This window comes from Patagioenas fasciata, chromosome 23 (genome assembly GCF_037038585.1).
Source record: "Patagioenas fasciata isolate bPatFas1 chromosome 23, bPatFas1.hap1, whole genome shotgun sequence".
In the NCBI taxonomy this organism is placed as follows: domain Eukaryota; kingdom Metazoa; phylum Chordata; class Aves; order Columbiformes; family Columbidae; genus Patagioenas; species Patagioenas fasciata.
Window position 1 is genome coordinate 3,824,234 of NC_092542.1, and position 24,282 is coordinate 3,848,515.

The 24,282-nt window shown below is 45.6% G+C and overlaps 1 protein-coding gene across 11 annotated transcripts; it reads right to left on the reverse strand.

Moving 5' to 3' along the window:
* Nucleotides 1-937: 937 nt before the first annotated feature.
* On the reverse strand, nucleotides 938-23,631 carry MASP2 (MBL associated serine protease 2). 11 transcript variants are annotated; one of them, XR_011735554.1, is made up of 10 exons: nucleotides 23,366-23,631; nucleotides 10,402-10,621; nucleotides 9,673-9,850; nucleotides 9,326-9,457; nucleotides 7,782-7,883; nucleotides 6,806-7,023; nucleotides 3,893-4,009; nucleotides 3,576-3,678; nucleotides 1,470-1,568; nucleotides 938-1,178 (listed from the first exon to the last, which is right to left on the reverse strand). XR_011735554.1 is itself a non-coding variant. In XM_071798293.1 (5 exons), the coding sequence occupies exons 1-5, from the start codon at nucleotides 23,473-23,475 to the stop codon at nucleotides 8,727-8,729; spliced, it is 645 nt and encodes a 214-aa protein (XP_071654394.1). In that variant the 5' UTR covers nucleotides 23,476-23,624; the 3' UTR covers nucleotides 8,528-8,726. The 11 variants fall into 11 exon arrangements, 1 of the variants encoding a protein (XP_071654394.1); XR_011735552.1 differs by having other exon boundaries at nucleotides 3,576-3,692; XR_011735553.1 differs by having other exon boundaries at nucleotides 3,576-3,695.
* Nucleotides 23,632-24,282: the final 651 nt, after the last annotated feature.

Consider the following 24,282-nt stretch of genomic DNA (forward strand, 5'->3'; position numbering starts at 1 on the left):
CTCAATCCCAGGAGACTTTCCAGCTGAATAAAGCATCAGGGAGTGGACACAGGCTTTGACAAAGAGCAGGATGTTTTGGCAGAAACTGGTGAGGATTGTTTCCCCTGGCAGGCAGTTGAGGAATTGGTAAATTTACTTGCGCTCAAAACCCCCTGAAGGTCTATGGGTATTTTTTTTATACCCAATACTGCACTGTAGCTCTGAACATTCTGAATACGGATATTTACAGTTTTTAACCTACTGAACTTTTCAAGTTAAATCTTCATTAGCACGTATTACACTGAGGCACATGAAGAGAAGACCATTTAAACAGTGGATAAAACTGCACTAGCTTTAGTTTTCCATCTGCAGTACTAAAAAATCAGCTGGGTCTCAATATACATCTTGATGGGTTTAAAGAGGGGTTCTAAACACCCAGGCTGAAAAGTAATCCCACACTTACTTGCTGTTCATATCCCGCTGCAAAAACTTGCTGAGATTTTTTTTTCTGCACCTAAGTCGGAATAATCTCCAAACTGTACCATCTGTGAATTTTGCATTTTAGCACTTGCACTATTACCAGCTACTTCTGCTGAGTAACACTTAAAATGGTTTTCTTGGACCTGCAAAGACTAACGGTGATCCCTGCAAGGAACTGCGTGGTAAGTTTTTGTAATTAGCATGGTTTTAATTTTGTTTAAATTGTCCAGGCGTAGGTTTTAACAGGCTGGCTGGCAGCGCTGAGTTGTCTTTGCTAATTATTTCAGCCTTTCTTCACCCTCAAACAAAAGCCCTGACAATTTTAGAATAATTTCATTAGTATTTTCTAACTGCTTTGCGTACTCTAGTGTTTATGAATGAGTGAATAAAATACTATTGAAAACAGACTGAAGTGTTTGGAGTCTTCTTTGAAAAGATTTCAGTTTTCTAGAAAGTAAAATACACTAGTGATAGAATGTGAACTGGAAGAACGAGGAAGTTTAGGTAATTGTAAGGGGATACATATTGTAGGCAGAACTGATTAGTTCCGGGAATTTCTCATCAGCTGAACATGTACTGAAATTATCAATCTGAATGGGAAAGCTTGTTCTTTGTAGAACTCTGTTCAGAAAGCGTTTTAGCAGCTGCCAGCAGGAACTTGGTGCTCTCAGCGGGTGGGTGTTCGTTCGACAGCTGCAGCCTCGCAGCAATCCACAGCGCTAAAAGAAAACACATCGACTCAGTCCGGAGGAGCCTTCTGGGGCAGGTGCTGCAGCCACCCCGGGTTTGTTTTCAGGAATCTGCTTTTCCTGGGGAACACCCAGCTGTGATACTGGTACTAAGTAAGGCTTTAGCTCCAGTCTAACCAACACAATATCATTATCAAAGTTAACAAGATCATTTTCGTAACCATGAGTGTCATTTTTTTCTGCCCAGGCATCTTCACAGCAAAATGAGCATTTGTCCAAAATCCCCTTTACTCCTTAAAGCTGAGGGGTTTCCTTGCTCACCTCCACGAGCAGCAGCTGTGGGAGCCCTGTTGTCACTCAGCCGCCTCCTCACCCCCCGGATCTGCGCCCCACGGTTCCCGCTTCTCTGTGCTCCACAAACTGCAAAACAACACAGCAATAAACGTTACACACTCTAAGATTTGGACACTGAATTTTTATGCTTGTATGGATTGAATTAAGTTAATGATTCTAAATGTAATTCCTAGATTGTTTTGGAGCGGTAAAATTGCTTGCAAATGAATATTTGATTTAAGAGCACCATTTTCATTAGTCAGTATTACGCAAATCCTTTGGAAAAGTTCTGTAATCAAGAGAGACAGTTTTGCTAAGGAATTTGGGCATCGAGAAGTGTATTTGTTCTGAATGTAAATTAAGATAATTGGAATATATGGATATTCTAATCTAGAAGAGGAACAATTACGCTTTTACACTGTGAAATGTTTCTCCCAAAACTCAGTCTTGAATCTTGAGTAATTTGACGGAGTAGCTAATTTAGCAGTTCAAGCATTAAAAAAGAAAGAAGCCTCAGCCAAGCACTCTGCAATAAGGACGTTCAGTGGCTCGTTCTGCAGTGTGGTTCCATTTTCCTGTTAAAAAATGCCAAGCGATTTAAAAGCAACAACAATTTAGTCATTTAAGAAACTGCGCTCTCCGAATGAGAGCTGGAATAAACGAGGGTTCAGCTTTTTACTCTCTTCAAGGGAAACCGAGTTTCTGGCATTAACCTGAGACACTAAACAGCAACAGGGAGCCCTGGGCAAGACCAAGGTGTGTTAAAAAGGTACATTTAACAGAGAAATATAAGGTCAACATTAATAACTCCAGGGAGTGCCAGTCACACTGTGCAGCCACATTTTTAGTTTCTGGGGTTCTAGTCAACAGTGAACACTGGAAGTGTGGAGCTATCAAATCAGACTATACAATAACAGCTGAGATAAGTCTGTGCCTTCCAAAACCACAATCACCTAATGGTGATTTTAAACTCTTGCGGTAACATCTAGATGATCTCCCGAAACTGCCGGCTAGGAAGCAGGATGTTATCCGGCTAGGAAGCAGGACGTTATTAAGCACCAAGTCTGAAATGCTGCATTGAGCAGGAATGACCAAGTATTCCCGTTTTAACTTCCCCAGAGAGACACAGTAACGAAAGAACGTTACAAATTCTTGCTACACTGATTTTGTGAAATCTTACATAAAATCATTCTTTTCTTCCAACATAATCACAAGCAGCAGCATTCAAAGAGGAGCAGCATGGGTGTACACACAGACATCCCCAGAAATGTGATTCTTTGGGGAGGATATCAAAGAAGGGACAATTATTAACAAATTCAGTGTACTGAATACACCTCGTAATTACAGTATGTGAGCAACAGAAATTGTTAACGAGAAATGGCACCTACACGTTTAATGGCCCAGCAGCCACCCAGCTGTGCTGCGCTGTGACCATGGGGTGGTGCTTCAGGACCGGGACATGCGAACCTGCAGCGCATCAGAGAACAGAGTATTCCCCTGAAGAGCCAAGAATTTGTTACTTACTGCTAAAGGCTCTGAGGGGAGACCTCACCTTTTCTCTGCCCTTTCTCTGTGCTGTCTCATGGGCATGGACACAAACCCACAACTCCTGAGAATAAAAGGAAAAACTGACTGATGCTCTCATATCAAAGGTGTGTGGTGACCTGTGCAGAGCCAGGCGTGCTGACAGGACCAGTCTGGAATGCCTGCTGCCTGAACACACGCTCCTGACAAGCTGTGAAAATTGCTCCCTAAAATAAAATCATGTTCCTGGACCAGAGCTGAACTGCAGATCAGCTGGAGTTCTGGAGTTCTCTAAAACCTCACTTCAGAAGGAACCTGCAAACAAACTGTCTTTACTGCTTCCCACATAAGGCTTAAGGAAGAACGAACTGATATTAATACAATGAGGCCCTGAACTTCAATGGTCCTTTCTTGCTAAGGTTAAAAAGCCGGGCAGGTGGTCAGTGGTGGCTCATCGCTCCAGTAGCCCCCTTGCGCCTTTTCTCCAAGCACCCAAAGTGCTACAAAATTCCTGGAAAGTGAGAGCTGGGTCTGTTTTATAGACAAGCAAACTGAATGGAAAAGATTTACCTGATTCCCCTGGCGTCACTGGTCTGCGATAAGGGCAGAGGCTGTGATGAAATCTATCAGGTCATCACTCAGATGTGTGCCCGCCTTTGGTTTTGGGGAATTGCTGGAAAGAGGAAGCTGCTGAAAGAAAAACAAAACAAAACCAACCAAACAAAAACCACAAACAATCAAACTAACTGAAGGGACAAGAGAAAACGAATGAGGAGAGATACAGGGAGGCGAACCTGTAAATTAACATGGTGAACCCCAGACAAAAGATGCAGTAGAAGGACTGGGCCTGTCTCACAAAAGCTGTGATGAAATGCACTAAGCCTCACCTTATCTTAAGGACATCATGGGGCACAGCGCTCCTGGGGTGTCTGCACATGAAAGGTCTCCATCAGTTCCAGTGGGATCAGGAAGTGTCTCCCACCTGTGTATGGCAGCGGCAGGAACTGGGGGGGCATGATAGATAATCAGTGTTGATAGGTAGTGTTGGATAGTCAGGGCTGGTGATTCCTCCAATTCTTTCAGTAAAAACCTGACTCTGACAGTGGGCCAGGAAAAAACCAAACCAAATCAAAACACACCACCCCCAAAAAACAAACCACAAAACCCCAGGAACTAAAAACCACACACCCAAGCAAACCGACAGAATATGATGATCATAGTTGTACTAACTCAGTTCAGCCGTATGGGACACAGGTAGTGGACCTTTTTCTACACTAGTTTATCCATTGGAGGAGGTTTCAGAGCACACGGGGCAAGCACCACTTCACACCGCCACAGCGCTGGAGGTCACAAATCAGTGTGACAGCGGGAAGCTCGGCAGAAACATTGCGAGGTGTTAAATTTGCAGGTTGTCTGCTGCACCAGCGGCTGCAGAGTGGTAGGGCAGCTATCAGCTCCTCAATTCCAGAAGCCTGTGAATGCAGCTCTTTCTTTTTAATGCCTTTGTTGCCAGACATTTAGAAATGTAATTGTATTCTCTGAGCAAAACCAGCTGTGCCTCTTGCCGACACAATTGGAGCCACAAATGCTCCCTGCTGAAGAGAAGCAAGAAGGAACATCCACAAGTGCCCCGAGGATCTCTGCTTGTTGACAGCATCTGATGGCTGTGAAGTGGTGCTTTGATCAGCTGGGAACAAAGGCTTTATGATGTGCTGCTAAGCTGGATGAGCAATCCTTTAGTTGACGAGGAATGCTGGACCCGCTGATAACACCGGCATATTTTTGCACCACTGTGACACTGAATTAATTGTAAGAGGGAAATCGTTTGACTTTGAATTGTATGCTCAAACAGACCATGCTAACCTCTACCGACAAAAATGCCATTTCCCAGTCACTAATTACGGATTATCACCTAAAACAGACCATACAGTTGAAGGTTGCCATTTTAATGGAAGGAGACAAAGCTGTGAATGAGAAAATGAACATTATTGTCCCTTAACTAATCACGGATTAGTTAGCCAAGTTTCTAAGTTCCTTTTACTTCAGAGAATGAAACTTGCTTCCACCCTATACCTGTTTAACAGCCCTACGTGCTGTGACAGGATGTATTCGGACACAAGCATTGGCTTGGAAAGGAAAGCAGGAATGAGTAAAAGGATCATCTTTTACGTTTGTGTGGCTCCTGGCACAACTACAATACCACAACACAAGTAATGATGCACTTGGGTACCAAGCGTGTCTGTAAATTCAGACCAATCTGTCCCTGTCCATCTTCCCAAAACGTGTGGGGCAGCCACTTTTATTTGACACAAACCATGGCTGCAGTGCCTGAGCAGCTCCCTGTGCTCTACTCCCAATTCACTATCCGAGGTTTTCAAACACAGCTGACAAATACACAGAGCACAAAAAGTTAATAAATACCTAGAAATGCCTATTCTGTTAAAACTGAGCCTTCTCCTGATTCTTAAATCCTCTTTGAAATACCTCTCTTGGCCCAAAGCAGCAGGGAAAGCTTGACTGACTCACCTGGAGGGCCTGGCTGCCTCTGAACCCAGCCCGGGAGCTCAGTGCTGAGCACCAGCACAAATCTGCTGAGCTACAATGGGAATTACAGCTCTTCCTTTCATGCTGCACTTGTAGAGGATTATCAGCAAGTGGGTTTTTTCCTTAATTGTTATTACCTCATTCTTCCCAACTAAATGCACATTTCTGTAATTCCACTGATTGTGCCTCAAATTACAGAAGCATTCAATGGCTGTATAAGAATAAAGCATGTTTTCCAGCACACTCATCCCAGCTGCTGCAGGTGCCATTTAAAATATTGCCAGTGACACAGTGTTCACTTTACGGTCCCACTGTAATGCTCCCTTCCACCTCCTGCAACCCCAGGGTAGGAAACACCCCAAAAACTACTTGATACGCAGCTTTAGCAAGATGCTGCTCACAGCCATGGAAGCGCAAAGAAATCTGCTTCTCTTAACAACCGAAGTTTCCTCATGCTAATCTCTGTCCCTGCTCTACAGCCCCTGCAGGAGCAGTCTGGAGGCAATTACAGGAAGAGATAGGAACGAAAACACGAGCTCCTTGGGTGTGAAAAAAGCCTCAGTGTGAAGTCTAACCCTCACCATCCAAGCTGCAATATAATGAGGACTATCTTTGCACCCCTGACTCCCTACTGAAATCATTAGAAAGTCAGAATCTCAAATCTTCTGCTAGTTCTGCATCAGAATCTTTTCCTATTATCTCCAAACCCATTTTTCCCCAGGCACGGGATCTGCTGGGTAAAGAAGGAATACTCACGTTGGTAACGTTAAATTATCTCTTACAAGAACCTCAGAGCTAGAAGGGGGCAACACCTTGTCTTCTATTTACCATAATGATCATGTCATTTTCCTTCCTTAAAGTATGTTTAAAGGAGTATTAGTAAAGCTCAGCATAAAAATATGTAAGAGGGAAATGGTGGAGGAAAGACCGCACATAGATACACACGCAGAGACAGAAAAACACTGCACATAACCAAGCACTGCAGCTCCTGAGGGCTGTTGACTTTCTCTAGTAGTACAATGGCAAATGGACACATGATGAAACTGAAGGCTGAAAACCACAAACCTGATACAAAACCAGCACTAAGAAATAGCATATAATTAATCTGTGCAATGTGCTGTCCTATGAAATTTAAACCAAGCTTTTATACACTAGTGCTGTAAGTTCAGCTGAAGCTAAGTAGCATACAGACAACACTGGATGTATTGCATGCGATTACGCTTCTGTACGGCAGTAAACTTTTAAAAATCACTTACTGAACTGTGTCTTCCACCGAAGCGTGAGATGCTGGGCAGTACCAAAGGCAGGAGATTGGGCTCGAGGGATCCTTAGCCCAGATGCACTCAAGTAATGCATCTTCCAGAACTGCTTGGAGCTGCCCAGGTGCTGGTTGCGAGGGTCTTCTTGCTCTGTGTTCACGTAGCAAAAAATAGCACCACGCCTCCACGCAGAGCTGGGATCCCCGCACGCCGCCCTAGTACAAATAGGATCAATGCCCCATTAATTCAGAAAACCAGCCTTCACCTTGTTTTGAAGGACTGAAAAACAGGAGAAACATTAAGAGACTAATAGTTCTTCATGCTTCATTACATCAGTCTCCTTTAGACCCCGTTTCCTAACTTACTCTCTTGATTTGTGCTCATGTGAGTAGCCAGAACTAGCTGACCCACCAGAAGATACTCTGCTGGTCCAAGGGAATTCACAGCATGAAGATAAAAAGGCTTAGACTGGACCTTACGTTTCTCCTAATATCTCCTGGATGTGGCCACTGAGAGTTCTCTTTGTCAGGGCAGTATTTTTTTCCATAACTCTGCAAGTAAGAAAGTCATAAACTGGCCAGCACAAAAAAGATCAAATAATTTTTTAACATCTGCCAGCAGAAATGCCGTCCGTTCACTTCTCAGTTCAAGCTTTAGAGCTGTCCAGAGAGTGCTCAATTATGCTTAGGCCATATTTTTATTAGAATCACAGGGAGCTGTTTGCCAGGGGCTTGAACTCTGAAAAATGAGCCCCTCAAAACTTCCAAGTCCATTGTCACTGGCTCATTAGGTCCTCAATGAAAGGTGGGTCATAAATTTTATCACCAAGCCATGACAAAATTTCAAGGTGCTTTGATCACAATTCACTGCAATCATGGAAACAGCTTCTGAATGAGATGAAATCCAGCAGAACTTCGCCCAGTCACTCTGTCCCCAAACCATTCCCTGCAGCATCTACCTCTGTGACTCTTACCGAACATCTTCCCAGTAGGTCCAGGCAGCAATGTCACCTCTCATTTTGCAGATGGGTGTTCAAAGCTGGTATCAAGTGACTTGTCCAAGGTAACACAGAAGTCTGCAAATGCAGTGACCTGCAATGACTCAAGTGTCCCACCTAAAAGACTCTCTGTCCTTCCCATGCCCACTTGGAAAAGGGTTCCTGTCACGTTTACTCCCAGCACTAAAGAGTAGAGATGGGGCTGGAGAAACTGAGACTCATAAATTACAATTAATAGCTACCTTGTTAAATTGCAGAAATAAGGAAATGCTCATTAACTAATGCTCCTTTATCCCTCGAGCTTTTTAAACAAGGCCTTGTTTTATCTTCAGCAGTTCACCTACAGCTGCTCAGCTCTGACTCATTAACCTCTTGCAATAATCAAGTTGCTCACCAGAACCCACTCCAGCCATAAGCCTAGGTTCCCAATGAGAGATATTCACACTTTCCAAAGAGTGAATGGGATCTAAATATAAATAGTTTCAATCTACGAGTCTGAGTGCAGACAAGAGCATATCTAAAAGGAACTTTAGGGAACAAATGTGTGGTTCTGGTCTTGTTGAAGTTTAAGAACTATGGAAGATCAAGCAACAAGAGCTGGACAAGAAATTCAAGAGTCTTCAGGCAGCTTCTCTCTTCCCAGCTCCTGCTTTATCTACCTTTTTTCCCTAATGACACATGGGAAATACAAGAAAAAGAATGTCCCAGAGGCTGCCACCAGCTTTCAACAAGGAACAGCCTCTTTATTGTGTGCAGGGGGAAGGTCTGAAAGGGAACGAACCAAGACACCCAAGTCACTGAGCACGAGAAAGCTGCAGGCCTTGGGTGGAACGCAACAGGCAGCTCGGGAGGGAGCGCAAACCAGCTCTTCCCAGCACAACTGTCTCCATCTCTGCCTAAGCGAGGAGAAGCTTAATTATCTCACGCTGGAAAATAAAGGAGAAAAAAGAGCCCATTAATATCAGCCTGCTCAGACAGAAGCCCAAAATCAAAGGGGGAGCTTTTCCCTCCTCTCATGAAGGCAATCCACAGAGACCTTTGCTCTGCAGCCCAGTAACTGGAGCAGCTTCAGCGCTTGCAGCTAAAGGCCTCTGAAGCGTGAACAGGATCCAGCACATCAGCTGCACCACAGGAATTCCCAATGCGCACATCTCCACCCATCAGGGTTAGCCCAGCCCTTCAATAGTGCTGACAAGCTCCCTCTGCTCGCATTATGTTCAAGGAGGCGGCATAGGTGTGCACACATGAACGGACAACGCAAAGCCCCTAGTCTGCTAATTCACACCTATTCATTTTGCACCTTCACATTAAGCCCTGGCACATGCTTTATAGCATAAGAAAATCCATACACTTGTGCTAAAAGCCATCACTTCAGGAAGGGGAGGATGAATGAATAGGTCTGTTCCAAGAAACTGGAGATATGAGGAGTTTGAATCTTGAATCAGACCCAGGCAGCCATGGCCAGAGAGAGTTTGTAATAGAGAAGCAGGGAAATGTCTCCTGATCTAGCAAGAGCTCACCTGTGCACGTCCTCTTGTTTTCGTGCAGTGTGTAGCCAACCCGACAGCTGCAATAGTAGCCCCCCACGTAGTTGTGACAGTGATGATTGCAGAGGGGTTCACCATCAAACCGCTGTTTGCACTCATCAATATCTAACAGGTGAAGCATAGAATTAGGAAACCAACACCCTCTGATGACACTTTTTTCTTGGTCTGAGCCCCTCTGTGTTCTGTGAGGTTGGCTTGTTTGCAGTGCCCTTCTGTATCTGCCTCTGTACGATGTGACTCACAGCCCAGCAGAGCACAGGGAAGCACCGACCCCACCACGGCTGGGTCTCCTTCACCTACAAGAGCGGCTGGTCTCTCACCTTCAGCAGCATAAAAGGCCTCAAAGCCTGTGAATGGTTTCTCATTAGAGTAGTCAGACCGAAACACCATCATGAGGTTGTTGTCGATGGAGATGTAGGTCTTGTTGCCCGGAGCCTCCTCAGTGTCTGTACTGTCCTTCCCACACAGTGTAGCCAAGGTCCTCCCACCAGAGCTCAGCTGCAAAACGGACAGACACATCTACCAGACAAGCACGGAGCTTTGCTCTTCCCAAACTGCTGCCACAGCTTGGCAAATGTGTTGAATGGTGTGAGAAAGCAAGCTTGGATGCTCTCAAAATACGCTTCCAGAGGTCAATCTAGATCCAGGGACAGATAAGAGAAGATTTCCCCTGTTCTCTGTGACTGACACCCATAATTTTGTCTCCCCTTTTCCTTTCAGAGGCCCACAAAAAGCTGTGATGCCAGCCTGGGTTATCAGCACCACACTTTGTTTATAATGCTCTTGTTAACTTTGCACTCTCAGAGACAGTAAGATCTTGGTAAAGCCAGCAACAACTGGGGTAAAAATGTTTCATACACTGACAGATTCAAATGCATAGTAAAAGGTGTCTCTAAATTAGTGACTTGCTTGCTCTATGATGCACTTATTACAGTTCCAGCTCTATAAAGTGCTTACAACAGCTATGTTGGTCCTGCCCATGTCCAGGATCACATATACATGGTTTTTAACAACTCAGCCTGCTACACATCGCCCTGCCCTACACGTACCTTCACATAATCGTATTCACACAGGTAGGACAGCTCCAGGTTGAAATGGGTGAAGTAGATGCGGACAGAATATCCCTCAGGGACAGTGATATTCCAGATCCTCTCCTTGTTATTTGGGTAGACATTTGGGAAGCTGGGGGACGTGATCCTTCCATACATTTTCTGCAGCACAAGGCTGCTGCTTAGCCCACTGTAGAGCGTAGCAAGCAAGACAAACAGCCTGTGTCAAAGGAACACAGATTATTGCAGAAAGAGCAAGCATCAGCTCAGATCATTCCCCAAAAGCCACACATCCAAGTTGCCATCCTGGTACCAAACCAGAGGTATCTCAGTACTAGATGAAATCACCATGCCCAAAGCCCTGCTCACTTGGCAATGGGAGAAATCTGGAGGTACCAGTGGAATTGTGCTGTAGTAACAGCTAAACAAGATGAGAGTCACGCTCTGGGCTTCTAAGGCCTGCACAAACCAAGCGGCCAGAAAAGCTGGGGAGGTCCCTGTGACCACACTCACCTCATCGCGCTGCTCTCCTGCCTGAGCCTGCTCCGAGCCCCAGGGAAGGAACCTCTTCTGGTGTATTTGCATTTGGGGGCGGATGTATTTATTGTGTGTGCTCTGCTGTGTTTGTCTGGATGTTGAACTCTGACATTTATCTCCCTTCCACCCCCTTCAGCCTGCTGAGTTCTGGGAACAGTAATCACTAAAAACCAGGCTTGTGTTCAGCACACGAGGCCTCCATCCGCGCAGGGAGAGGCAGGCAGGGATGGCGTGGACGGATCAGGAACGCTGCAGGCTCTTGGAGGGAGCTATAGTAGCGCAGCTCTGCGGGAAGGCAGGTGGTGGGAGGATGTACAGAGCGGCTCCAACAGTGTCTGCATGGGGGAGTGCGCGGAGCTGGGCAACGCGCCTTCCCTCTAACCAACTCATCCGCAACGACTATTAGTGCAAACAGCACGTTGCTGGAAGTGCAGTTTCTTCCATTGTCAGAGCGGGAAGGTGTTGAAAACAAAATAATGGGGCTGTGAGAAACTTGTCAGCCCTAAGAGCAGAACTGACTTTCCGTGCCTCTGCTACTCAACCGAGCAGGAAGCCCAGCGTGTGTCACAGGAAAGCCAATACACGCACCAAATGTGCAGTTTCTCAGTCTCCAGGACTACAATTTATTAAGTCCTGAAGCTGCTGGTTGCCACCTAGCACTGAAATGAAAAAGCTGACTTAATAACTGTAATCCTGGAAACTGAGAAACTGCATGTTTGGTGCCCATATTGGTTTTCCTCTACAAGGTCTGTGCAGAGACGAGACTGCTGTGTCCTCAGGCCAGTGCCACTAAAATCCAGAGGTCTGATCTCCACTTTCCCTGCAAAGCCAGACAGCAGCAGAAACCAAGATTAAAAGATGAGAAGGCTGGAAACCGAGCTGTGCAGCCAGGGCCTTCATCAAAGTTGTGTGAGATCCACACTAAGTCCTGGGGTAGCTCTTCAGTTCAGATTTCCATCTGACTCCAAGTTTCAAAACTAGGAAAATGTTACCTGAGGTAAATTCTGCCAAAGCTGTGTTCCTACCGAAAGAGCTTCAGCTGTGACAAACTCAGATCCTGTAAAAATGAAGTCAATACAGCCTCACATCCACTTAATCAAAAAAGTCCCAGACAGCTCTGTTCTCAAATGGACCGTGCAAAACCACACACTGCCTCAGAAAACCATCTTGTGCTGGGGGGAAAAAACATCTCGGGGCCTTTGAAAGGCAGCTCTTGCGTTCTGACAGCAGTTCCGTGAAAAGCACTGCAACGACTGATCATAGCACCAGATGCTTCAGGTGTAATAAGGACAATGAGCACGTGAACATGCCTCTAGATCCAAAACACAGGTAAAGTGCCAAAGCAAGTGGCTGGTTAATAAATGGAGGAAAAGCATGCACAGGCCTTCCCAGCTTCCAAGATGAGACAGTGCAGACATCTACCATGGCAGTGACTGTCCCTGTGTCACACACCAGGAAAGCAAATGAACCAAGAGCTGTCTGCTGTGATCCCCGAAGACACTGCTCCCCACTGCCCCTTGTTCTCAAACGCCAGCTGCCTCTGCAGAGCCCTAAGAGATTTCTTGGATGCTTGCTGTTCCGTGGTTAAATCCAATCGCTCTGCACTGAGAGGTTCAGGGGACTGGGGGGAGGATGCAGCAGAGGAAAAGACGTTCTGATTCCTCATTGCGAATCAAATAGCGTGACTGACATCAAAAGACAAGCACGCAGACAGAGCAAGCAGAGCATAGAGTGGGGCAGGGGGAAGAGCCTGGCTGCTGTGAAACAGGAAAAAATATCATCTTGCCAGGGTGAAAATAGCTGGCAGAGAAAGCTCTTGTAATGGGACAAGATACATTCCCTCTTTAGCTAGGGCACGCTTTTCTCCTTCCCACGCTGTCTACTGCTACCTGACTGTTTTACGCTCTTTTTGCAAAAGACGGACTCCAGCTGCTACAGAGCGCTAAGGCACATTTCTCCAGCAGCAAAAAAAACCACTGGAAGTGTTCTCTCTACTCTGCACTGACTGACTTCCAAAGGACAGTCAATGCAATTCTACAGTGTCGTCCTCATCTGAAAGCACTTGGATCTAAGCTTGAATTGTCTAAGAAGATGTACAAAAAGCTCTAGGGTAAAGATACTGGTCGACAGCTTTGCTCCTCTGGCATGAACAGAGCTCATAAAAACAAAGACAGTCGTCATCTGTGTAGGGCTGGTCCCCAGTTGTGAAACACAACCTCTCCAGGAGCACCACAAAGCTCAGAGAGCAAAGCACGTATCTCCGAGCACGTGCGTCTGTGTGTGTTTGCACGCAAACACACACGTTAGAGACCATGCAAGGCAATTTATACCTCATGTATGTGTACACAATCAAAATGATAATGTGCAAATACCTGTTTAACTTCTGTTCAGCTACAAAGCTGCAGAATCCAACAGGACGTTATCTTCACGTATGCTAGCCCATTCAACCACTGCACAGATGTATGTGCACATATTTATGCACATGACTATACAAATTCCAGGGCAAAGCCCTGCACTGTGCACACTCATCCCCTTGGGGAGAGAATATGACGGCACACAACTAAAAGATGCTGGTCATATTACGCTGCCTTCTCCTGGAACTCTGAACTCTGCCATGGAGAAGACAGCGTAAGAATTGCGTAAGCCAGATTCCCTTTTCCCCTCGCCTCTCTTCCCAGACTCATTAGCCTGGCTCTCAAAAACTGAACTAGCTCACAAAGCTACCGTCTCGCTCCCGCCCACATCCTTGGTAGTTGCAGCATGTCTGCTGGGCTGGCTCCAACTCTGTGACTTCACTGGAGCAGCTGGGAAGAGAGTTTGGTTACAATTCAGATACAGCTAGAGCCAAAGCTATGAAATACGGTGCTGTCTTCTCTCCAAGCAATGATGCTGTGCACGTTCCAGGCAGAGCTAGCACATTTTCCTTGGGTAAGCCTGTCTCCAACAGCCAAGAGGAATGAAGGGGGTAGGTGAATAACACACGTCTAACATGGATCTCTGGTCCAACTGAAGTCTCAAAGCAGGAAAGGGCAACAACAAAGAAAAGCAAGAAAAATATGACAAGTCTCTATAGTAAAGGACACAAAGACCAACCAAGGATGAGCCCATCAGAGTGAGGCTAATCAAAAGCCTCCCTTGAACCTACCACAGCCTCATTCAGCAAGCAGCTTGGCCTATCAAAGTAATTAGGAGATTGTCATTCCTGGGTGCTGTTCTGAGAGCTGAAAAATCTCATTTAGAGAGAGTAGCTTAGGGTTACACACCTGCCACGATGACTGGAAGGCCTGTACAGTCACTCGCCAGCTTCGGAAAGGCCATCAGCATGTGCTGTTCCCTCCGGCAAAACCATGCACTTGAGCTCCTCTCCAAAATCACTCTCTGTCAAGGGAGAACTGAAAAGCAACCTTGGCAGAAGAACCATACCCATCTCCTTTCCATATAAACCCCCACTGTCACATCCTTTCTTAAACAAAGCTTAAACCCTTTCCTATCTGCAAAACCAGACTTTGAAGAATAAAGCAACCACAACCACCATTAAGTTTGGGATGAAGCTCTTGTTTTTCAAAGAAGGGGAATCCAGACTTCATCTTTCACATCGAAACCACGGCAGACAAGTTGCTCTCAGCTGTGAGCACCAGGTCTGACTTTGGAAGTCAGGGCTTGGCTGCTTCTCTCTATTTCTATCTCCTTTCATTCATTACTTCATCTTTCATGACTGCTCTTCCTCTACACGCAATAATTAACACTGTGAGGAACTGAATTCACCTCCCACACGTATAACTTGCTGAAACTGGAGGAGACAGTAAATTCCCGAGGTTCCCTGCCCTATCAGGAGGAGGGAGAAAGTGAGAAATGTGCTGAAGAATAGGTTTCAACAGCATGAGGACTGACAAATTCATTAAACACACTTGCGACACGCTCCTTTGTCCATACAGGCATCCAAATGCATTTTCTACTCACCCCTGTTCAACTCAAAGACATTTTTCACCATTTCTCCTCCTCCGCAATTGTCCATAACCTTGTTTTTTTCCTAACAAAGAGGTTATTACCCCACTAATCTAAATAAAGAGTAAAGCCACCCAAAGCACTCCCAAAATAAGAGCTACTGCTCAGACATTAAAGAGTTAGCACGATACACTGAAATGGACAAACCTTCCCTCCGGCTAAATCCCTCTCTGAATACACACAACCTCATTCCTGCCTTGGAGAAAATAGATTGAAGGCCATGTCAGAGCCAACAGTCGCATCAATCAGAACCCGTATATTAAAATGCCTGTAGCACTCTGGGGAAAAAGAAAACAAAACAAAACCCAAAACAAGCCTACCAAGCGACCAGCTGTGCTAAACGTTTGCTTACCACCTCAGTGGATTAATGTGCCTTTCCCAACTATTTCAAATCAATGCCCTTTCAAAGAAGTCTCGGATCCCTGATTGTTTTCCTCTCTTTGGAGGAGAAATTCAGGATAAGCGAGGTACCCTCTAGATGCATTGCCTTTTACAAAGACTGGCCTTATCTATCTTAGTTTTAAAGCAGGAATGTCGAATCTGTTTCTGCCCAAATGAACTGAACAGTGAATTTCAGTCTAAATCTAAGCTCTTTATTTGCCAGAATTCCACCCTAAAGCTCTTGTTTCTTGCCTCAGGGAATCAAACAAACACACACAAACAAGCTCACCAAAATGCAGGGCAAGACTTCTGTGCTGAACAGACATTTTACTCCTCAGCTTCTTTGCTCCTCTCACAGAAATCTTCACAAAGCGATAACCAGCAAACATCCTTTGCTCCTGTGTGCTTTTGTTTTGGGTAACGTCTAACACTTGGGTTTGGGGTGAGATTGCTATTGTTCAACACAGTGAAATCCATAACACTGAAGTTTCTGCAGGAGTCAAGACTAAGGCTTGAACAATAGAGGGCATCTGCAGAAAGAAAATAACGGCATTTAAATAGTTTTCAACGAAACACAATTAAACTGAAGCACTAACAAGGAAGAGTGAGCTCATTCCAACACAGCACTGTATTCTGTGTCAGAAAAATCTGCATTTCAGAGATAGGTAGAGATATTACCTGGCTGTGGAAAAACAAATGCTTAGGTGTTGGTACTCAAACACTCCTTGGATTAAGAGGTTACCACACTGCTGAGCATAAGTGATTACATATGTGACTTTTTCACACCTGCTGGCCATATTGCCACCTGTTGTTACCTACTAACAGCAGGTCCATCACTTGTTGAGTTTCCCAGCTGCACGCAAAAAAAAGCCCACTAGAAATTGTTGACACACCCTGGAGGCACTAGATTAGCCCTGCTGTTAAGTGAAGGGACATCGGGCAGATGCTATAGCCCTCTAATTTAAAATTAGCCATAGAGTCTATGAAAGTATATCCTAAATTGCCCTGACCATAATATCTGCCAGTCACTTCTGCTGGCCACCAAACAATTGCAAGAGCTCAGCTCTACTCGAAAAGCAAACCAAATAACTTGGCTACAGGCAGAATTAATTTGGTACAAGGATACTGGATCTAACCTGGATTCCAACCTGAATGCCAAGGCACTTACAGCACAGAGTCCTTAAGGGTTTTAGCCAAGCTCTGAGCCTCCTTAGTTAACAATTAAAACTAAAGGAAGAAGCTCTTTGGGTACACTTCTGTGGGGCAGGCAGAAGGGAAACAGTCTTGCCATAAGCATGTGTTTATCTGAAGTGGTAAGAGTAATACAGAGCCACAAGCAGCCGGCAAATTAAAAGATCATTGCATTTAATTTAAATGTTTGGCTGGGATCTCCTGAAGCCCGGGAGGGAGAATCTCTGAGGAAAGGAAGGTATTTTGTTTGATGTATGTTATCAAGGAGGAAACTGAGCCAGGGCGCTAGCGCAGCTGGAAGAATTATTCTTGCTGAAGTCAGATTACTCTAACTCGCCTGTTAGCCTCTGCTTAGCAGCACTGTAATGACCCAAAATTGCAGCTGACAGATTGGTGCTGAGAGTTTGTCTCATTGAGGCTACCGCATGTGGATGGGCCATTACTCTTTCAATTTTGCTCTCTGATGCCTGTTAACATACATTAGGCTTTTCCATATGGTGCTTTTTAGCCTGATGTCCAGGGCAGCTGCCTGGGCCTCTGTCCCCACCCACACGTTCAGGCCCTGTCTAATGAAAATGGATGATGGCCCCAGCTTAGTAATGGGACACAGATGGACCAAATGGTTTTTTGCTTTGAAACATATTTTCATATAAGATAGTCTCCAAAGACGGTGAGGTTTTTATTCTTGTATCACTGTAATACTCCCCCCTAACACACTGCAATCTTCAGACAGGTGAGGAATTCAAAGTCGTGAACTTTCAGTTTAACTGGATCTGGAAGTCTACAGACCAATGTTCGATCCTAGTCCTGCTGTTCTCCTGGTGGCCTTGGGTGTTCCTGCTCCGGCAGGGGGATTGGACTGGATGATCTTTCAAGGTCCCTTCCAATCCCTAACATTCTCTGATTCTGTGTGACAGTCTTTTACATGTTCTCTCACTTTCCTCCTATCTCACCTCTTCTACTCACACTGAAAGACCTTCAGCATAAGCAGCAGCATTTTTTGTGGCAGACCTTCTGTTAAAAGAAGGCCTGACAGGCTGTTTAATCAGTCTCAGTTGAGGGACTGTACTGCCTCCCGCAATACCGGTAGTAATGACGAATTAAACAACTGTTTTACTATGGTGAAAACCTTGTGCAGACATACCAAAAGGAGCTTCACAGCCACAAATGAGAACACAAGCAATGGCATGGCAATCAAGGGTCATCTCCCAGCAGGATTCCTTGTTCATTAAGCTATCCTTCTTGTTCATATTTGTATTCAAAGAACAAATGGCACAAGGAAAATCCAAATGCCAGAGGAGAGTCAAACACTTCCATGTAATTTGTGGGAAAACAAAGCTCATCTTTTAGATAACACCAGCGCGGTACCACACGCCCACCAACAAATGTGCAGAGTTGAGGTACGCAGCAGGCAAACATCTGCTGCAAGATGGGAGCCATCAGTATCTTGGGCCAAGCATCCTGTGCCAGAAGTTGCAAACCTATAGCCCTGAAGTGTTTTGCAAACAGCATTTCACACACCTCTTACGCTAACTTGCTCTTGGTGGCCAGCCTGGGGCATCTCATACTCCATTCCAAGCAGACCAGACAGGACTCAGTTGCAGCCTGCACAGCAACAGCCGTCTGGGAAGCCCCAGAGAATGAAGTCACCTCTGCTGACCGCCCTGGTGACCCACTTGTCCTGTGGGACACTCTCTGGGAGATGGAGTTCCCTCGTGTTCTGCATCTGTACTCTGCACAAGGAAGTTTCTAAGGGCTCACGAGGCTGTCTCCAACTTTCCAAAGTGCTCCTTCCTTGTTATTTATGGTTTCCTCGTGCTAAGTCTTTTCAAATAATTTGGAAATAATCCCCTTAATGCTACAGCAGTGTTTGCCCATGACATCTCGTTTACAAGGCAGTCAATCTTCGCAGAGAAGTGAAGCCTAGTTAAATGTTTCTGAGGGACAGGGCAAGTGTCTGTAAGTGCACGTGTGAAAATGGGATGGCGCTCACAAAAGCAATTCTCCTCAAACCTCCCAGCCTTCATTACAATTCTTCTTTTAAGTGCCAGCTCTGATTTATGGTCTGCCATTCAGAGGCTACGCTGGCCTGCAGCCAGAGCTGACCAGCTGACAGAGCAGGGCTGACAGAAGCAGGAAACATATTAACCTGTCTCTTTGCCTGCCTTGATCTGGCAACTGATAGAGGAGCTGACAAAGATGGGCTGTTCTTGGCACATCACTTCCACCCAGAGCATGGCTTGGGGCTGTGACTGTACAAAGGTGGAGACACCCAGAATGGGCGTGGAGATGGCCCAGATGCAGTAATTCGCACATAGACCTATCTTGTGCCCCAAGAAAGAGAATTCCGGGACTGCAGTCCCCACCCTCCTGCTGCCTTCCTGCAGGATCCTTGGGACATTGGCTGGGCCTTCAGTTTGTCTCCTGTTAAAAAGGAACGATCATTCTTGTGTGATGCACGAGAATGTTGGCAGAGGCGGATCACTTCATGAAGACTTCATGGAAACTCCTAGTTAAATGAAAATGGAAGCGACTACTTATCTGAGAAGAAGAATGTGCACATACACACACGCACAGCCACTTTCTCCTTGCAGCAATGACACTCAGTAATTTCATATTTTATAGCAAGCCACAGTAATAACATGACTGACAAAATGCAGGCCTGCCTGTGACTAACTGGTTAAAGGGAGGGAGAACATTCCCGTACCTCACTCTACTGGGTTTCCGTACCCTCTCGCACAGCTTCTGAGTCATGCACTATTAAGACAGCTCTGCAGTATGAAGACATTCCCATTTTTGTTCTGGAATGGAGCAAAAGGCCACCAGTGGCATTTCTTCTCAGCTATTCTGCTCCTAGCCCACTCCGTACCATCGCATGACAAGCTGCCTTCCAGCACTGAACGGGGTTCAGTTATCGTTTTCGGAAGAGCAATCACAAGGCACTTTCCAGCCTGCTGGCTCCCAGCAGTGGGTAAATTAATCAGTTCGCAGATGAGGATGAGCATTGTTTGCAAGCCAGTACTTCAGAGCACAAAGACTGCTGCTTGCTCCCCATGGTTCTGGGCTCCTGAAGTACAAATCCACGGCTTTTGAGGCAGCTGCAGCTCCCTCTCTGTACACCTGCACCCAAGCTTCTGGCAGGGAACCTCTCACCATGGGACTGATTTACCTCTGACCAGATCAGCAGCACAAGGACAGAGGCAGAGCTCTCAGAGCAAAACAGGCTTGTGACGAGACATGTCCTGACCTCTCCATTTCCTTCTGGGCAGGGGACTCCCTGCACAGCGTCTCGTCCCAACTGGAAGAGTTTAAAGCTCTGTATAAAATGTTATCTTTTTCCTTTCTCTTATTAATTAAGCTGCAGCCTGTGCTAGGTTCACTAGCTAATGCAGAGCAATACACCCAGTGCTACGCAGACAATCTGCTCTTGTTCAAATACATAAAGTCACAGAGAAATCAACTCAACTCAAAGACTCCTCGTGTGCAACAGAGACAGAAGCTAGAATGTGTCTAAAATGATGGACTCCAAAACCATTGTCTAAGGGACCAGAAGTCTGGACAATTTCTGGAAGGTACAAGGCAGGAGTGGGCAGCTTTCCACAGCCATAAATCCGTGGCTTCTCCCTCTCTGTCAAGAGATTAAAATACACCAGCCAAGCACAGCCCAGTGAAACTGAAGACATTTTTAATATCAAACTTACCACACCAGCAAACAATCTTACAACAGGAAGTAGGCTTGAGCTCAAGCCAAATTCAGCAAGGTCCCAGCTATAAAAGATTGCTTATAATGTAATTATTTATTAGACTAAACATTAATTGGTTTTAAATGAGAGTCCTCCAGGTCCCCAAGGTACTGCTAGAACAGAAATTGCTCATTCCCAGCTGAACGCCCCGAGCCCAGGGAACGCTTCTCTCTCTGCTCTGGCACAGCTACTTATTCCCTTGTGCCCCATGCTCCTGCCAGACCACAGCCCCTGGCCAGCCCCGCCTGACGCGTGAGACTAAGACATTCTCTGGGAAGGTGGAAGACACGGATTTGAATTGTTGAGATTTCCTCCACTTCCCAAATGCTTCCTCTGAGACTTTCTATGAACCCTACATAATTTTAACAAGTGGGAAGCAGACACACTGGAAGGTTTGAACGTAGATTCAAAGAGCTCTCTCCAAAGCTCCCATCTTAAGGGACTGAAATGCTGGCTTTCTATCATCTAGTACTTCCCTCCCAAGGCTGCCAAAGGAGGTACAAATCTAAGAGCGAGAGTTCAGTCAGCTCCAAAGGTGCTGGAGTCAGCACAGAGGAACACACAGATTGTACTCCCAGGCTTCTGCAAAAGCTTATTCACACAAGCTGATGAAGAGCAGCGTGGCTGTTCTCCATTAGCTCCTGTCTCGCCTACGTGACACAGGCCCTTTGACTCCCAAGTATTTCCTGCTTTAAAGGCTCAGTGATTATTATGAAATAAAAACCAATTTTAACCGCAACAGATATTCTCCAGTAACGCTCTGTAGAATCTTCATTCTGCAAGTTCCCCCTATGCTGCCAAGTCCCAGTTTGCTGTGTCTCTGGATAACTGATTTTTACCTACCTGCACTTCATCGTCTACTGCCTTAGTGGTAACTCTACCTCCTTATGAATCTTGGAAGAAAAGCTCCATCTCTTGAATCCTTGTTGGAACAGCAGAGAGCACCTCCTGATTTCCCATCTCTTAGGTATTTACAGCATGCAGACCTTCACGCTGTGGTTTCCTCAAAAAGCACAACCCATTAACACAGCCTGTCCTTCTGACCTACTCTAAAATACTAGAGAGCTCTGGCAACTCCCCCTCACTCCCTGGTATCCTGTTCTCCATTCCCTGTAGGTTCTGTAAGGGTTCAGCAAAGACAGGAAAAACCCACCATGTAAGACATCCTCCCCATTCGCCAAGAGGTCACTTGTACTCAGGATTTCCTGTTGCACGTGTCTTACATGAAGCTCCTGTACATTCTGAATGGTTGGGGTGACAGCTTCTTTCACTGAGCAGTCTCCATGGAACATAAAATGCATTTACAGCCTGTTGCTGAGGGTTTTGTGAATATAGGAGCTCAGAGAAGTAACTGAAGTTAAATCTTCAAAGCCCACTTCGCAAGAGAGGCTTTCAGAGCTCAGAGAACAAGGTCACTGAACAAACTATTTACAGTGAGTAACAAATAGAGAGTGAACAAATGCCCTAGCTGACCTGTGTTGTTCCTCCATTCAACAAAATTCAGTGTGGCAGGAGAGCCAGCAGAGCCACAGGCAGAGGTACGTGCGGATCACGGTTAGAACAACAAGCAGAGCAATTTCTCTCGGATCAGTATCTCCCACCACCCAGCCCAAGGCATAAGGCAAAGTTCCTAGCCCATACTGCCAAGAAAGATTAATAAAAGCAGTGCTTCTGTGTCACAGGGATGTTGTCATTTGTTGCTATCTAAACCAACAACTTATCAGACGAACATTGTCAAAACCAAGCATCCCATCAGAACACGTTTTGTGAGCCACTACATTAATCTATGACCTAGAGCAACAGCAGAATTCACTCAGTGGAGAAAACACTCCCCATTAGTGCAAACCCTGTTACTCTTATCCCAGTTGGTATCTATTTATAACACATCTGACTGCTTACATGCCAGCAACCTCAAAACACATTCTTTTTTAAAAATTGAATAGACTCGCTGCTTTTCAAACACACGTTTAGTGCTTCTGAGCAGAGCCAAATACGATAACAACGTAAGACACCCTGTGCAACCTTATACTCCATTCTCCCTGCAATCGCAGACGTAAGCTTAATTTTCTGTAGCTGCAATCAATGCTAAAGGTGCCTCCCAGGCCACGTGCTGTTTCAGAATGACAGACATACGACCACCAGACCAGGCAGTACTGTTCTGTTCCCACTAAATTTAACTCCTGTTGCCAGCCACCTGCAGACAGACAGAGTCTCTTGTGAACTCCGGTCAGATGGCAGCTCTCTCCTTTGTCCGAGGCTGAATACGCACTCCGTCAAGTACTGATTCCCTGCCAGCCTACCTGGCAGTGTATAATAAAACAAGATCTTCACTACTAAAAGCAGGTACAAATGAGTCAGCATGCAGGGTACTAAATTTCAAATGAATACCTCCCTAGTTCCTCTGTCGTATCTGTCCACATAAGCACAAGCTTTGATCTCAGAGTAAATGAGATTTACCCTGTTTTCATCCAGGAATAAGCTCCCTTGGACTACTTCACATTTATCAAGGGATGGGATATGCATATCCAGATTTACTCCAGGAACTGAATACGCTGTAGGTTCACAGCTGAGCTTGTCCCTGTGATTTCTTTACTTGCCTGCAGCTTCATCATAAGCCTGAACTAGCTTGAGGTTAAAAAAAATAATATATATGTACAGTGAATGCCACTGGACCATGCATTGAATTAAGTAAGGTCAGCAATGCGTATGCTAGCTGACTTTAAAAGTTTGCCTTCTGGCTTTTATTTTACTTTTTAATGTGCCTTTTTCACTTTTTTAAAAGTCTGGAAATGGCTCATAGGTATTATCCACTTGCTCATGCATACACAAAATTATTCTGAGCTGTGATAAGGTTTTAAAAGCATTGGCTATTGCATCTAGAAAAGAAATAACATACTCTCGATCCCCTCTACTTGACATACACCACTGCAAGACCCACAATTCTTTTGTGAAAATTTAAACAACAAATACCCATATACGACACGTTATTTATAACCCTTCACTAAGCCCCTCCCACTGGATCCGATTTATTGTGCCACACTCCCTAATATTAAACGCCGTCATTAGGCAGGATCTCACACCGCTCCAGCCTCAGCACGCTGACTTACCACGGCAACCGCAAAACGAAATCCAGCGCTGATGAAAGCAGCTGCCCGCACCGCGCTGGCCCCGCTCCACAGCACGTGCGCTGGCCGCAGCCTCCGCCACCACCGACCATCTGTAGGGACGAGAGCAGACTCAACTCCCAAATCTACTTGCAACCTTGAGAGTAGCTGCACTCCTCTCTCCTGCAGGAACTGCTAAATAATGCAGGATACACAGTCTGCTGAGTCCCTATTGGGGGCAACGTCTCCGTCCATGTGCTGTGGGGTCTCTCATTTTCACTGCACGTTGTCTTGAATGTTATTGTCACAGACAAGATTTAATGGTGAATAATAAGGCAAGTCTTATGACAACACTTGTAAGGTATCAGCATCCTGGTTGGTCTTACGCTGCTAACACAGGTCTTAGTAACAATAACGGCTACAATCAGCTTTTATACAGCATTTGCCACCCACATATCTTAAGAAAAATTATAAGAAGTGACAAGAGCTAATGCCCCATTTTACAGACAGGGAAACTGAGGTATTGAAAGGGAGGTAATGATAAAATCAAAATGCCAGCAGCAAACCAAGGCACAAAACCAGGTCTCCCACGTCCTAGCTGGGTGCTCCAGGCAACGCAGCTGGAAAGCTCCATATCCCATTACCCATATACTGAGTCGCTGAGTTCCCCCAGCAAGGATCTTATTTTTCATTATAGAGTGAAAAATAAAACAAGCCACAGGGCTCTAACTCCTCCTGCAAGCCAGAGACACACAGCCAGAAATTTCTATGGCAAATGATGCAGTGAAAACACAGCCTGACACTGAGCAAAGCAGCAGCAGCAAGCCAGCCCGTCCGGGTGCCGGTGCAGTCGTACCCCTCATTATCCAGGGAGAGCGGGGGAGTTGGAAGCGTTACTTCAACTGCAAGAGCACAGGCTG